Raw genomic sequence first — 15,483 nt, forward strand, 5'->3', positions numbered from 1 at the left:
GCCCAATTTTATTTCGTCGATAAATGTACGGTTGCAAAGATTATTATTTTATTGCTTCAAATTTGAATGTTATATACATTTTTAACAACAAATATTGTTGTTATTAAATGATTGTTACTAAATGATAGAATTCACTAAAAGTATATAAATATGACTACCCGACACATTTTGAAAAGAGCTGAAAAACATGTTTTTTTAAATTTCTATTTTTTTAAGTTAAACTATTGTTTTTTTGATTTATTCTTTTTCTTTAATTAGATGATAAAACAATAGAAACATACAAAAATATTGATTAATACTCAATATTATACAGAAATATAAGCAATACTCCTTAAGTGGGCGGGGCCACTCGACTCTCCCCTATAGCTCAAACAAGAGCACAGTTCTCTTAATATATTGTTTACAGGGGAGACGTGATGAAGATCGTCCTCCAATGAAAGTGAACGGTTTCGAATCCCGAATTCCGGCTTGCATCGGTGCTGACATAAAATATCCTCAGAGGTAGACGTCAGGATAACCGTTTTCGTGGTTTTCCACGCCATGTAAAGCAAATGCTGGTTAATTCCATCAAAAAGTCGAAGGGATGCTTGATCCAGGAGTTCCCTTGCCTTCTGGATTGGGTTCAAAATGACATGAGTAGTCGTAAGCTGAGAAAACTGTTCAGCGACGGTCAAATCCATTACTCTTCTAGACATACGTTTGTTCCATCTAATTGATTATAAGAAAGTATTTTTGATATTAGAATTAAGGCAAGCGTCTTTATTACATAAAAAAAAGGCAGAAATTAATACTTTGATTTTTTTTTTAACGTTGAATAACTTTATTTATTAGTGTTAAATTAAAACTTGGAAAAAAAGTTTTTTTTTCCACATGGAATGATTTTGTTATGAGTACATTTTAATAATAATGTATGAATAAATGTCTTCTTTCACAGGGGAGGAGGATGGTGGAGGGCTGAAAAATGCCTCACCCCACCCTCGATGGAGCTCCCTCAACCTGCCCTCTAGGTCATTTATCCACGGTAAGTGTTGCTTTTTTTTTACATCAATATATTCACAGGAACAGAGGGGGGGCGGCCCCTCTTTTAAATTTTGAGTATCTCCTGAAATTACAATTTTTCACCCCAATATTTGTGTAATAAAATAAAAAATATGTATATATTATTTTATTGTGTCTAAATTTAAAAAAAGATTTCCTTGGTGAAAACTACTACCCAATCATCCCTCCCCTTAAGATAAAAATATACGTCACCATCACTGACCGATGGGAAGATTATTGGTTTTAAACGTGACAGCAAACAAAATATTATATTACAACGTTCATTGCGATAGGAATTATTTACAGATAAACAATTTTTTTGTTATAATTTAAAACAATTATGACAAAATTCAAATAAATTCTTGATTAGGTACCCTGTGAATACCCTGCGAATATCCCTCACTCAATAGATGGGGCTCATCAACGATCAATGGGAGTTGCTTGCATTCTATTTCGGGTAAGCCTCTCTTAAGTATAACACAGCCTCACAATTCTATTTGCACAGGCCATGTAAACCCATCGTATGGTGCACAAAAATGTACAATGTTCACAAATAATTACACATTCCATGACTGAATGAACTTTTGAGGTCGTGGGTTGTCTTCTTCTTGGAGACCAAATTTCGAACAGTACATACATTTGTAACCATTTATTTATTGATTATTGTTGTTAATAACTGTTATTTCTAATAACTGTTCTTGTTAATAACTGTTATTTTTTTATGAATGAGAAAGTAAACGAAATTGTGAAGAGTTGTTCGATCAAAAATAAAATGGTTCGAGACAGCAAATATGCTGAATAATATTTTACATGACAAAATCAGTCAATATGTATTATTAATATTCGTGGTCCTCTTTCGCCAGTAATGTATTACTATCGTTATTGTTGTAGTAGGCCATTAAGGAAAAGGGGTGACATTGTTCTTGTTTTCCAGTGGCGCCATCTATGCCCAAGAACTCGACTTCGATCACATCCGTTTATAGTGCGGACCCATTTATACATCCATTCACTCAAATACATACCGAAATTTTGACCTGAACCAGAGAACGATCCATCTCCATTTCAGTACCTTCAGAGATATTGATTTGTTATCTGAACATGAAATATTTTGTGACCCAACAGATTTAACGGGCACCAGTCACCATTTACTACACGAGAGATTTCAGCCGGCTAGATTCCAACTCCCGGACTCTCACGAACTTAAGTCCAGCGCCCTGCCAACCAGGCTATCCCGGCCTACCAGCCGCTACGGATTAAGCGTACGCAGGGCCCTAGACCATTAAAATTTTTGGGGCCCTTAGATTAATTTTTTTTTCTTGCCCATTTTTCATTTATTCAAATACAAAAGTGTAGATACAGAGCTTTTCATTTAAGAAAGCATATTTAAAATTAAAATAAATAATAATAAATTAAATTTTACTTTAATTTGTTAAATAAAGTAAAGTAAATCTATATATATAAAAATGAATGTGTGTTTGTCTGTCTGTTTGTCCTTTATAGACTCTTAAACCTTCCGACAGAAAGCTATGAAACTTGGCTTACAGATAGTTCAAAGCACGAGGAAGGTTTCTGTCGACATTAGAACATTCAGCGAAAAACCGTTCCAGTGGTATCAGCGAAAACCAAAATGGAATTTTCTGATTGGTTAAAAGTTAGCCATTGTTTTAAATTTTGCTATAAACGAACCAGTTTTCAAATATCTTGAAGATAACAACAGTGATATTTTCTTTCTTATAGCTCTATTCTTTTAGAAAAGTAAATTACATATACTTTAATATTTAATTATAACTCGGTTCTTTATGTCAGGTGAGCGCAAGCACGTAAAATCAACGAGAATATAGTTTTTGAAGGTTTTATTGCTGCCAGTTGTCATTTGAAAACTATTAGATTGTTTATTATCACAAAGTTTTCGAATTCACATTCATTTTATTTCTTTCATTTAAAAAATAGATTTTTGTTTTAAATTCTAATTTAATTTATTTCATTGTTATTGCTTTTTTAATTATTTAAAATAAATATGGGAATTTTCGATTTAGCATATTTGCGACACTGTCAACTTTTACATTTCTTTTTGTTTGAGAGAGAATATTTGCAACAATATGCCCCCTAAACGAATCGCTCCTAGTAGCTCGACATCTCAAGCACGCAAAAAGAGAACTGTCCGTGTTTCAGAAACATCGAAGCAACGGGAAAAAAGACTTGAAACTAATCGAGAACACCATGCTTTAGCCCGTTCCTTAGAAACGACTGAGCCACAGGAAAGAAGACTGTTAACAAATCAACTACGCACTACTGAAGCCCGTTAGTCGGAAACTTCTGAGCTATGGGAATGAAAATCAATCAAGAACAAAATTCGCTATTCAGACGCTGCCAATACTCTGTGTGGTGACCTGCCTACTACAACTCAACGCTGCCAGTCTCGTATCCCATAGCAACGAGGAACACAAATAAAAGAATACTAATGTTTTCTTTCTGCTGCTTGATAATTCTCCTGTTTTTAATATGTACGTAATTGTTATTATTCAAAGTTGTTAATATATTATATTTTATAATAAGAAGCGAGTCTACTTATTTCCTCCACAAACTGGTGACCTCGGATTTATTACGAATCACAACCTGCAATGTTGCACGAATATGGAGTTTATATGCAAAAGCCTGAGCAACCATAAGTTGTCAAGAGTGATGAAATTCAAGTAAGACATTTTACCTTTGATTTAAAGTGTTTTGCCACTTTCTGGTAAGTCAACATATTTATGTCAGAATTTTATCGGATCTATGTATGGTGTGTAGAATTTGAATCGCCAATTTCTCTGATTTAAAGTACCAAGAAGCTGCGTCGCTATATACGTATATTGATTATTTTTCTGTGTTATTGAGTATATTTGACTGATCTAAAATGGTTGACAACAATGATTCTTCACAATTGGCGCGAGTTTCAGTTAAGCCTCCGCCATTTTGTCGCCAAGACCCATCGCTATGGTTCATTCAACTGGATGCGCAGTTTAAATTGAGTCACATTACTGCTGACGAAACTCAATTTTATACAGCGATCTCCGCTTTAGAATCAGAAGTACTTCAATCAGTTCGTGAAATTATCATTAGTCCACCGGCGATGGAAAAATACAAATCTTTAAAAGAAAAATTAATTTCTGTTTATTCAGAATCCGAAACAGTTAAAATCAAGCAACTATTGCAAGATTTANTCAACTACGCACTTATCAAGCCCGTTCGTCGGAAACATCAGAGCAACGGGATGCAAGAATAAAAATCAATCAAGAACGCACTTCGCTATTCAGACGCTGCCAATACTCTGATTTGAATCTCAGTGCATTTCACTATGATCCGACAACCAACTATAGTCTTTCACCCAAGCGTCATCATCGGAAAAATGGATCAATTATGTATGTTTTGTAGTGCTCTCAAATTTAAGAATGAAACAGCTGGAATTTGTTGTTCTGTAGGCAAAGTGAAACTACCAGATTTAACGTCGCCAGCAGGTCAAGCAACTTTTCTTGGCGAATATATGTCAGTATATTCGTGTTTCCAAATGACATCATTCGGTACTGCAAGTATCGGTGTGGATATGGGCAGTCAGAGTTATCTACTACATTCACATGCAATCCTGCTTGAGCTTAAATTAAAGAGCTTTCTTAACCTAGGCAGACAGCATCGGATCTTTATGATGCATTACCACACATGAGTTAAAACAAATATTAAGCTCTATACTTGGTTTAATTGCGAAGCGTCATGTTTTTGGAGAGACACGGTGTTTGATGCATTCTATTGAATGGCAAAAAAAGAGAATTGCCACACGATTTGGCTTATTGAAAAAATCACACCATGACAAATTGGTCAGCTCATATCAGCAGAAATACCTGATATCGCCATTGATCCAGACTTTTTTCAGATCATCATCCAAAATATGCTTCATGGTTCGTGTGCATCACCATACATGTCTGTTTGAAAATGCACTAGCGATATCCTAGAGAATTAACTCTTGAGACTATCACTGGTTTTTTCACCATTAAATAAAACTCTCATTTCAAATCATAATCGCAAATCTCATAAACACAATTATATACAAAATTAAAAATTCAAACTGAAAACGTTGCAGCGCATGCAGGGTACAGCTAGTAATAACTAAAATAAGTAATAAATAAGTTATAGTGCAGTTACAAACATTTCATCCTAAAAGGATTAAAAATTATTTTTAAAGATTGTTTTTAAAAAGTATTGTCACTTAATGATGCTTTAGAGCAGCGGTTCTTAACCTATGGGTCGCGACCCAAAATTGGGTCGCGAAGCATATTTCTTGGGTCCCGCTGATACGAACCAAAAAAGTTAGTAATACACCAAATAATAAGTAATACCAACACCTCCTAGAAGAAGTCATTGTGGCTTACGCAGCCTAATTTTGGCTTTTTTTTGGGTCGCGACACGAACATATTTCTCAAATTTGGGTCGCGGCTTAAAAAGGTTAAGAACCACTGCTCTATAGGACTNAGTTACAAACATTTCATCCTAAAAGGATTAAAAATTATTTTAAAAGATTGTTTTTAAAAAGTATTGTCACTTAATGTTGCTTTAGAGGACCTCCCACTATCGATAGGATCCAATTAAAATTTCATGACAAGGTGGATTTTAACTGAGCATACAAGACGATGCGAAAAGAAACCTTGTAATGACTTAGATTTAAGATCACCTTGAGACTAGCTTTATAAAAGGGTTTTTTTTTCACGATAAGACAACCCCAAGTCAACCTCGATTTAAGGTTTTTATATGGAAGGTTGTTTTCCAAGGTTTGAGAAGAGGGTAATGTGCGTAGAGTAGAGCAGATGATCACAGATCTCGTTTTAAGGTTAAAAGGTTTACACGCATTACAAACCTTTTTAGGTTTACGTTCAAAGGTGTTCGCTGAGGGAAAAAAAACCTTCTATCTGGGTTGAAGGCTTTTGTAATGCTCTAAAAAAAATCGAGATCGTCGTATTTAACATTGGCGCACTATGAAATTCATAAAGTTGAGTGCATATATGAATGATTTAAAAAATAAAATAAAAAACGCTTTTTAACAATAACAGAAAACGAGGAATGACTCTCATGGTATTGTGCCTTAAACGAAAACAATTCCTCCTCTTACTTAACTGCACAGAGCGCCACCTGTTGGATTTCTGAAATTATTATTAACATTGAGAAATATTATTAACAGAAATAATGAAATGAAGAGGAAATAACTCTCCTTCACCTCTTGAACCCACGTTGTGAACCCACATTTATGAAAACATTCATTGTTTCTCTTTGTGTGTTCATTGAAATAGCTTTCAACGAGCATATTTAAAAGTTGAATAAGTGGGTGGGAAGCCTAAAGGGTCATTATTTAAATTTATTACTATTAATTAAATTGAACTGTTCCTTATGTTAAGCACTTAAATTAGAGGGGTGAACCATTTTTCTACAGTCACCTTCTGGCAGGAGCCAGGAGGGGGGGTGCTACCTTCACATTTTATAAATAAAGGGGCACAGGCCCTTGTGTCATTAAATTTACAGTTATTCTTGATTGCCATTTTGTGAGGCTAGACAATTTAGAATTTTTTTTCTCGTTTGTTTTGTCGCCGTGTAAGAGAAATACATGTATAGATTTTCTGCATGTTATTAGTGTGAATTTGGATCTTCAGTATTAACCAACATAAAAACGGAAGAAAAAAAAAGACAGTTAAATGTAGAAGATAAATGAAATAATATTTTTTACAACCCACTATAAATGAAATTATGAAAAAGCATCAAGCTCAAATTTCTCATTCAAAGTATAATTAATACCTTTAATAAACGTAGTACATATTATTTCAGATTCAAAATTGTTATCATAAATTATTTTACGCAGTGTTCTTTGTGTGTTCTAAGTGTGCTCTAGAATAATGTTAAGGGGAAACAACCATGCATGACAAGAGCGTGTGAAACTACAAAAAACAAAGAGACAATTATCATTATGAGGAGACATTGTGTGATTCCAATCTTCGCAAATCTCCCTAAGGTTTGGACGTTGTTTCTGAATAGATATTGCGCCACACTTTTTTATTTCCTTTTTCGAAAATTAAGTCCAAATGAATAGAGCATAAAGAATGCTTATTTAGGTAAGCTCTACCAATGATTCTTTCAGAGCTAAATGAAAACTTAATAAACCTGAAAATATCCATTTATGAAATAGGAGCAATCTGTGAAAGATGGTCTCTATATACGGGCAGGAGAGCGACTTCAAGTTTGCACCCCCTAATGTTAATTTTATTTTTTGCGCATTTCTCTATATTTTGAGAACTTCTTAATCTAATTGAACAATTTTAACACACAATTATAAAATCCGTTTGCCCAAATATAATTCCGTGCAAAAAATAAATTTCGGTAAATGTATATTATTTTTTATTTTTTTATTTAGTAATGACGGAAACAATTTGAATTGTAATGTATAAAATTTTGTACATCATTTTTAAAGTGAGTAATTATAAATGGCAAAATAAAAAAATTAGGTTGAAATCGGTAAATTAGTTCCTGAGAAATCAAAATTTAAATATTACGCTTTTTTTTAAAAAATTTGATTTCTGTGGAACTATTTGACCGATTTAGCTCAAATTTCGTAATTTGCCATGTAAAATTGCAAATTTTAATGTGATGCAAAAAAGTTTATGTCTTGCAATTGGGTATAATATAGCCTACGTCACAGGTTGTGTTGTTCCTACTAAATTTAACCCATGAACAATATTAAGCTATAATTTTCCTCAGTGGTAGTAACTAACGAACATGAACAGTGGTAACAACTAATGACATTGCAATACTAAAACATTTGAACATANAACAACTACTAATAACAATAACTAAATAAACAACAACTAAATTCCATTCGTTTAGCATTGCGTCATATGTTGTCCCTACTAAATCGAAGTAGTTGTGTTTTTTTCATATTATACCCAATTAAAATTTCTTTTCGATTATTACTAAATAAAATTATAAAAATTATAAAATACTTACAGTAATTTGATTTTTGCATGGAATTATTTTCAAACAAACGAATTTTATAATTATATGCAAAATTTAAGTTCCCTTTAAATTATATTCTCTTAAAAAGTTGTCGAGATATTTGAAAATACGAAAAAATTAACATTAGGGAGTTGAAGCCTGCCTAAATTACAGGGACCATAATTCCCAGATTGCTGCTACCCCCTATAGTTTGGGGCTCAGAAATTCGAATCCATCGAAAATATGCATATTCAGAGAAAGTACGTTTTTGTGTCTGATTTCGTAACTTAAAATATCACCTGCTATAATTAATTTCATTTTATTTTATAACCGCTATTGAACAACCGACCCAATTTTTTGGTTTAACTAATGTTCATTTCGAGCCAGAAGACAAAGGAACTCCTAGATAAAGTACGTGAAAGGAATTAATTCGCATTGTAGATGGAGAAGAAAACCCCCCGAACACACTCCGCCTACCACTGTCGACCAGCCATCCTAGTTGGCAGTCAAAAGATGCTGAGTACTCTAATTAATTATTGCCGTCGTTGAACCCACTTTACGGCTACTAATGCTCACCTCTGCAACCTTGTCATTTTGATCCAGAAGACAAGGGAACACCTGAATTAGTAGCCCCAGAGGTATTGATTTGTTATGAGAACATGGAGAGCTTTGTGACCCCAACAGATTTAACGTGCACCCATGAATGCAGGGGAATTGTTCTACCCGCGGGATCTCACAAACACGATTCCAACGACCTACCAACCAGGCTATGCTCTAATTAACATATTTGTGGTCTCCCCATCGAACATTCGATCCGTAGTGATCAAAATATATTCGTTTTTGAATTTTGCGCACTTTATAGTTTGTCTATAGAAAGAACTCCCCTCTCTTCAAACGCCATCTGCTACTATAGAGACAGCGCATTTTAAACAAGTCCCTGATTCTCTCTCCCTACCCGAATCAAAACCTGTCTTAAACAGTTAAGTCTCGTAAGCACCTCCACTCCAGACGAAAGTTCCTAAAATTGACAAACTGTACATGCATTGATTCCTAAAAGACTTGATTCTTGACAGGTTGTGTGGGACGATCCCCGACGCATGACCACCTTTTCAACCTTTCATCAATCCAATGGATCTTCTTTTCTAAATTCAAAAGAGGATGTGATAAATCTCTCTAAAGAGAATAAGATTTCGCCTTCCAAGAGAATCAGTCCAAAACTGGGCAAACCCATCTCTCTTCCATTTCGGACAAAGAAGATTGAAAATTCTGATGATTTAAAGGAGGACACAACAAACGGAATAACTGAAAATCAGGTACTCTTTATATGTCATTCCTTTTCTGTAAATCTTTTTCTAATCTTTTGATCTATTTTTAGTTCAAGTATGCATTCTTTAACATCCTAACGTTTATCCCTGTAACTAAGCGTGAGAAAGCCAAATTTCCCTCGACCTATTTCACAGAGCCAATTTATAGTTACCCTTATTCTCCAAAACGAAACATTTTGCGGATTTATGTCGCAAGATTTCCCTAACTAACTTTCGAGCACTCCGAATATTCTTTCTCTCATTAGGATGGGCAAATATATATATATATATANTGTGTGTGTGTGTGTGTGTGTGTGTGTGTGTGTGTGTGTGTGTGTGTGTGTGTGTGTGTGTGTGTGTGTGTGTGTGTGTGTGTGTGTGTGTGTGTGTGTGTGTGTGTGTGTGTGTGTGTGTGTGTGTGTGTGTGTGTGTGTGTGTGTGTGTGTGTGTGTGTGTGTGTGTGTGTGTGTGTGTGTGTGTGTGTGTGTGTGTGTGTGTTAATATGTATATATATGATATATATGAGTATACATGTATATATATGAGGCAAATATATACATGTGTTTGTTTGTTTTTTTTTTAAATTTACAAGTTTAAAATTATTTGGCACCTTCGCGATTGTAGTTGGCGCAACAGATACGGAAATATTCCCAAATGTTAATAAACGTTAAATTACAAAAGAGAGAATATTTAATACTTCCGAGAAAATAGAATGTTACCATGAAGAAGAAATTTGATTCAATCATAATCCAAACGATCGTATTTACCACCACTACACAGCTCAGTAGCCCGATCTTTCTTATTTTTCATCCACTGCGCAATTTATGCTCGTTACATCTGACTACTAAATTGAACCTTCTTTTTTCTAGGAAGTGTTTCAAAATTGCAGTCAATGGTTACCGATTGGTTAAAAAGAAAAAGCGTCACTACATTTCAAGTCATGGATTTTTTTTTTATATTTTTGTAACCGTCGTTGAACAGCCGACCCAATTTCATGGGTTTACGACTATTTACTCCGTAGCCTTGTAATTTTGAACCAATCCAGAAGACAAGGAAACTCCTGGATCAGTACCCCCAGAGGTATTGATTTGTTGTGGGAACATGGAGGACTTTGAGACTCGACAGATTTAACGTGCATCAGTCACCATTTACTACACGGGGAGTCTTCGGCCGGCGAGGATCGAACCCACGACCTCTTGGATATGGGCCCAGCGCCCTACCGACCAGGCTATCCCGGCCTCAAGTCATGGATTGCATCAATTGATGTTTGTCCTCTAGCTCAGTGTTCCCCAACCCCCGGTTTGCGAACCGGTACTGGTCCGTGGATCAAATGGTACCGCCCATTTTATTGAAACTGAATTCCGATGTTTATATCCAAAATTAAAAATATCTGTGTTCCATTAAAATTTTATTTATTTAAAAAAAAGGAGCCCCCGAAGGTAGTGACATAAATTTTTGAATGTTTGTACTGTATCATTGTCTCCGATTACCCCCAGATGGAACCGTCTCATTGCAAAGAAACAAGCTCAGGGTTCTCATTGATTTAACGTTCTAGTAAGTTAAAATATTAAATAATTTTATATTTATTTTTTCGCGTAACTGTATTTTATTTTGAAGGCATGTTTAAATACAATTAAATTACAATTAATAAATAAAAAATCATCTAAGATATAAACAATCAACCAGCTGACAGCGGTAAAATTATCAAACGTTGACAGGTGATAAAAAAGGTTTGGGAACACGCTGACTGGAATGTGTAGGTGTCAGAAAGGCATTACATGGATGTTCCTTACTGTGGCCCACCTAATAAGATGATGACCATGAAAGAGTGATCAACGAATATGCCCTGCAAAATGCCTCAATCGACGAAATATTAACACGGGTGGGCATTGGAAATAAAAAAAATTTTTTATTCTCTTCCCGTTCAGAGATTAAGGGCTGGTCCGATTTGAAAGCCTAGTAATCGTAAGCCTAGTAATAGGGTGCGGAGTAAGTGGGGCCACAAAGAAAGCAAGATAGAAAAATAACTTTTCTTGGCTTTTTCCCGCTCCTTTTTTTCCGCTTGTTTTCAAAAGAGAAGTTAAAATGCGCTTATTTTCCTAAAATAAAATGTTGTATCTGTGACAAAATAACTCCATAGTTTGTCTATGTAAAGAACTCCATTAGCCATTCATCTGGAGTGATGGCGGTTGCTACGAGATTTAATTATTTCAAGTAGGGAAATTCAGTCATTATTTAAAACAGGGTTTGACACTGTTCTTCGAGCGAAAGGGTGGTGAGGGGGAGAAAGAAGTGATATTCTTGTTTCCTTTCAGAAGAAATTTGGGTCCCTTACCGGATCTTTCACAAAATATATTTTCATAAAAACGGATCTTCACAAAATAATTTATCTTTTCCTGGGACCCTTCACAAATTTGTTTATCTTCATTATTGTTTTGCTAATCGAATGAACCCTTCCCGGGGGAACAGAAAGAAGTTTTCCAAGTTTCCCTAAGCTTAAATTCCAAATGTTTCATATTTACAAACATCGTGTGCACATTCTTATTGATATTAAATGATAATTTCTTTGGTAAATAAATAGTTGATCCATTTATATTTATTCATAAAATTAATTAATATAATATTATGTATTAAAACTTAATTTCTGGCAATTTTTTGAACTAAAATATAATAAATTTAAGAACTGCTTAAGTTTACTTAATGCGTAACACATTAAAAGTGATACATTACTGAGTTGTGTTATTTAAAATATGTCCATTGAAATGATTAAAAATCTGAGTGATTTTGTTTCATTATTCGTCCGAAATGAATATTCTGTGTTGAGCAGTATAGGTTAAATACCAAATATATTTGCATGTTGCATCTCTAATTTAGTAGCAGCAATTGTTGAGCAGAATCTTGTATCTATTTACATTTTAAAAACTTGTTGAAAAGGTTTTTAGCAATTTTTGCAATAACAGGACCCTATTTGCACACATTAACAAAAGCTGGACCCTGGTTGAAAGAATGTAACTTAACGCTTTTTTTATATTCACAAATTATAAGTAGTTTCTTCTCAATTTTAGAAAAACTGGACATGTCACAAAATGTCTGGACAGACCCCTGTTAACAGCAGACGGCGTCAGACTTTATGGCGAGGGGAGTTCTTACAGTAGACAAACTATACTGCAACGTAAATGGATCGTGCTCCGGCTGGTGTTAAAATCACGATCTGTGACTGGATGAATATCGTACTATTCTTTGCTCTAGATGGCGCCACTGAATAGCTTTAACCTTGAAAAACCTCTTTAATGGAACATCAGAGCTATAAGCTCACGCAAAGAGCTCGTCGCAGCAGTCTACAATCTCATTCTAAATAAATCGAAATGTTAACTGATTGCTTCGGTAAATCTTCTGGAAGAAGCAGACGATTTTATTGCGATTCGTATCAACCAGCGATGACTGGTTGATACGAACGACTGATACGAACGGTTGATACGACTGGTTGATACGAATGCACCGAGCACTATGCTGACATTAAATATCCTCAGTGGTAGATTGATCATGGGTTAGAGTCCCCTTGCCGTCGGGCTAACCGTAGGAAGTTCTCGTGGCTTTCCTCTCCATGCAACGCAAATGAGGGTTAGTACCATCAAAAAGTCCTCCAAGAACATTCACGAAAGACCATTTGTTTTTAAAGAATATAAATAGGTGGTTTCTGACTTTTTCAGAAGTAAAATAATAAATTAGAACAAGCTGCACAGTGCTTTTAAAATAAAGCATTTATCTAAAATTTTTATTAGTTTTTCAAATTCTAAAAATTCAGTTGCTGGTTATTCTTTGCTTCCTTCTGAAAGTAAGAACAAACTTTCTTTAACCACTTAAGTAATAATTTTATAAATCAGTGATTCACAATCTTTTTTTGTCGTTTTAACGATTTCGAAATTTGGCGGCACACAAAGAAAAAAATTATCTATAAGCACACTGGGTAATAAATAATTAATGTGAAATTAAATATAGAAGCCTCAATACGATTATGAAGGAATTAAAAGTTAAATATTATTTTATTAATTTTTTTATTTCTATTTATTAATTGTTAGCTTGTTTTTTATAGGTATTAATTATAATTTTTTTTTACATTACTTATTATATTTCTGTGATTCCCGGTTAACTTGTTTTTTTTTTTTTTTTTTTTTTTTTTTTTTTTTTTTTTGCTAATAATTAATTGTTAGCTTGTTTGTTCTGTTAATTACCCTTTGTTAATTGATATTTATAACTATTAATCGCATAACTTATTTTAATTGTTAGCTCATTTTTCCTTTTGTAAGTTAATACTTTGTTTGCTTTCTTTTGCTAATTCATGAATCTAATTGCCATTGAATTTCCCACTTATTTTAAGATGGTCAGGGACGCCGAAAAAGATGTGTGTATATACTCTTCTTTAATTTAAACTTTACTGGTAATAAAACAGGCACAAAGCCATGTAGAACATAAGCAAACTAATTATTTCGAATCTAATTATTATTACCTACTAATTATTTCGAATAATCGAAGTTGCCAAGTACACAAAACATAAATATATCACGTGTCACAATAAAGTACATAAACAAATAATTATTTAAAGAACGAATTATATTGCAACACATTCAATGTGCGATAAGGTGTTGTATTTAATTAGCATTCGAGCTCATACGAAAAAATTGTTGCGCCATTTTGTGTTCAGCTGGCTCTGACGTCATAGGTCACGGTATCTTCTCGAAGTACCCAATTGAATATGAAATATCTTGATGGTTTTCTATTGATGAACCAACACAATCTCGATGGTAACCATCAATAATTCCATCATGAACCATCATTATATTCTTTTAGGCAATGTAGGAATTCAGACTGATTTATGATGGTCCAGCATGAAAGATACTCAAATTGTTGAACCAACAACCATCATGGAAATGTCATATAGCATCACGGATCATCATGAAAATCCCTTGATGGGTTATCCATCATAGTATTAAAGCATATCAAAAACCATGTTGGACCATCATGAATCACACTGAAAATAGCCTTCAAAATGTTTTCAATGGGACCATCAAGAATTTTGACTTTTCATGATGAGTATTGATATATTTCTTTTCTTCAGATTTTGGGATTTAAAATATATCCAATTTTAAGTAAAATTGTTAGTTAATTTTTATTTCATTTTATAACTTTATCTGCGAGATTTGTTAAAGCAGACTTTAAAATACATGTTGTAATTTAAAATATTAAAGAAATCTTGCCATTTCAGATTGATTTCTCAGGATTCAAAATTATATGCTTCTATATTTTTGTTACTCATTTTTCCTTGACTGCAATTTTACATTTTCAATTTATATTCAATATTGCACTTACAATGTACATTACAATTTTTCATACAATTCATCATTACAATTTATTCAATATTACGCTATTAAATTTACAATTATATCGAAGAGCAAGAATAAAACATGATTATGCTGTTCGTTGCATCCATAAATTGTCTTAAATATATAAAGCTTAAAATATATCTTTTTTTATTTTTCCCTTTTTTACCCCTACACACACTTCTCCATTCATTTTTTTTTTCTTCCACTAAACAACTATTTTTTTTAATTTTAAATTTCAAATATCACGGCTAATAACTCTATAAGAGCAGTCACGAAATCAAACCGGAAAAATTATAACAGTCTTTGAACAGCATAGTTAGAATTCCAACGGGGAAAAAATATAATTTTTATTTTTTTAAATAATGATGCTCATTTCATTTCGTTATTTGGTTAGAACTCTATTTGAAGGTTGAAAATCCATTTATTTATTTTTTCTTAAAAAATGGGTGAAAAGACAGTGGCTTCAAGAGAACATGACTCAAATAATAATCAGAATTCCAAGGAGTTGTCTTTGAAGGAAAACAATTCTCCCACACCACTTGAATACAAGTCTATCAACTTTTCTCTTCTCACGACCTGCCGCTCTCCCAAACAATGCGGAGGGAACCCCCTTACATTTCTTAAATGATCTTCTAACATTGTCACTCGATATATGTGTCATTAAATTTACAATTAATAGAATTCTCCATTGCCATTTTGCGATCATTTGAACTCGGTTAATAATCTGTGTGTATGTATATATATATATATATATA

General features: G+C 33.6%; 1 protein-coding gene and 1 long non-coding RNA gene across 4 annotated transcripts in view; one reads left to right on the plus strand and one right to left on the minus strand.

Annotated features, from left to right (window-relative positions):
- LOC139426333 (uncharacterized) overlaps positions 1–15,483 on the minus strand; it is a 50,908-nt gene that overhangs the window by 22,257 nt on the left and 13,168 nt on the right. The gene's annotated exons all lie outside the window — the stretch shown is intronic.
- Positions 1–15,483, plus strand: part of LOC139426332 (membrane-associated guanylate kinase, WW and PDZ domain-containing protein 1-like) — a 75,715-nt gene that overhangs the window by 15,539 nt on the left and 44,693 nt on the right. For 2 of the 3 annotated variants that reach the window (XM_071184662.1, XM_071184664.1), the window contains exons 2-3: positions 935–1,021; positions 9,117–9,356. In XM_071184662.1, the coding sequence (XP_071040763.1) occupies positions 962–1,021; positions 9,117–9,356 (300 nt within the window). In that variant the 5' untranslated portion in view covers positions 935–961. The remainder of the gene's footprint in view (positions 1–934; positions 1,022–9,116; positions 9,357–15,483) is intronic. The other variant, XM_071184663.1, reaches the window with a different exon arrangement.

Source organism: Parasteatoda tepidariorum, chromosome 8 (genome assembly GCF_043381705.1).
Source record: "Parasteatoda tepidariorum isolate YZ-2023 chromosome 8, CAS_Ptep_4.0, whole genome shotgun sequence".
NCBI lineage: Eukaryota > Metazoa > Arthropoda > Arachnida > Araneae > Theridiidae > Parasteatoda > Parasteatoda tepidariorum.